Genomic DNA, 1,450 nt, shown 5'->3' on the forward strand with positions numbered 1-1,450 from the left:
CCCTCGGTGAGGCTGGGGCGGTGGACAGGGTGGACAGGGTGCTCCGTGCCTGACGAGGACGGAGGCTGTGGGCTGGGGGGCACTGGGCTGCGCCTCCTGCCGATCCTGGATCCTAAGGTGGGGTTGGAGGTGACTTCTCTCTCTCTCCCCCTCTGCACTGTGCCCTGCTCCGGGCCCTGCTGTGTATCCTTTCTGCTCTCTGGCATCAGTGCCCCACACGCTGGTACTGGAAGCTGGTTCCTGTAAGTGGGGCCGCCAGCCTGCCCCGTCTGCTACCTTGCTTGTTACTGTCTGTCCGTGTGTCCGTTTCCACCTGCCTGTCTGCACCCCCTCCTGTCTCCCCTCAGCCGTGAGCAAAGGAGTAGGGGCCTGGGGACGGGGATCCCCCCCAAGAGAAGGGGAGGGTCTGGGCCTGCAGAGAGGGCAGCCCCCGGGATCCCACCCCGCAGGTGCAGTTTCCCCTAGTGGAGAGGGCAGAGCCTCCAAACCTGTCCTGAGCCATCTCGGGTGGCCCCCAACCCATCAGACACGTGGATCCGGACCCCAGTATGTAGGGCACGTGGAGGAGATCTCCCTAACCAAGAGGAAGACCGTCTACCCAGAAGAAAATAGAGGCAGTGTCCTAACTCAGACCATTTCCCTTGGTGGGGATGAAAACCCAGCTGTAGAAGGAGGCCCATTCTCCAAGTTTGAAGCTCACATTGCTCTCTCTTCCTGTAATAAGCTGTGTGACCTTGCACAAATGTCTAAACCTCTCTGTGCGTCATAGAATTCATTCGTGCAGCAGATGAGGGGAAAGTTGGGGGAAGTCTTGGGCTGGGTGAGGTCCCTACTTTTGCTCACTCCTTTCCCCTCCCCTGGGGTCTGGGTCCCTGGTGGCTCCTTCCCGGCCTGCCGCTTCCTCTGCCTCCTCTCCTCAAGCTGGGGCCTGCGTGTCTTCCGGGAGGAGGGGTCCCTGCATGGGAGGCTGCTCTGTGGGGTCCCTCAGGGCTGGGAGGAGCTGGGGTCCCTACAGCCGGCTGGAGCTCGCAGGCAGGGAGCTGGATGGCTAGGACTGGTCAGGACTCCTCCCCCAGAGCCGGCTTGGCCCAGCAGCTCAGCGCCCCGCCCCTGCTGACGGCTGCTCCTCTCCCCCCAGCACGCAATTGCCTTCTGTTTGAAGGAGTCGGGGAGCAAACCCCCTATGGTAATGTATCCCCTGCCCGCCCGGGGTCCCAGGAGCCCCTGTCCCTGGTCCCTGCTGCTGGCTTGGCTGTGTGCACACTTTGCCTCTGGCTGCTGTCCCTCCCCTGCTCCAGGCTGGCCCCTCCATTCTGGCTCTGGGACCCCCGGCTTCCTGCCCCTCCCAAGGTGGACACCCCAGGCCTCCCCACCCAGCCTGCATGACCACTGACCAGGGGGGGGCCCAGCCCGACTGCTCCCCTGATGAGGCTCCTGTCTGCAGATCCGC

The 1,450-nt window shown here is 63.6% G+C and overlaps 1 protein-coding gene across 1 annotated transcript in view; it reads left to right on the forward strand.

The window, feature by feature from the left end:
• Positions 1 to 1,450, forward strand: part of Camsap3 (calmodulin regulated spectrin associated protein family member 3) — a 10,552-nt gene that overhangs the window by 2,558 nt on the left and 6,544 nt on the right. The window contains exons 3-4 of the mRNA XM_033759415.1: positions 118 to 242; positions 1,139 to 1,251. Of these exons, the coding sequence (XP_033615306.1) occupies positions 118 to 242; positions 1,139 to 1,251 (238 nt within the window). The remainder of the gene's footprint in view (positions 1 to 117; positions 243 to 1,138; positions 1,252 to 1,450) is intronic.

The sequence above is a fragment of the Fukomys damarensis genome, unplaced genomic scaffold (genome assembly GCF_012274545.1).
Source record: "Fukomys damarensis isolate Sample0158 unplaced genomic scaffold, DMR_v1.0_HiC HiC_scaffold_37, whole genome shotgun sequence".
Lineage (NCBI taxonomy): Eukaryota > Metazoa > Chordata > Mammalia > Rodentia > Bathyergidae > Fukomys > Fukomys damarensis.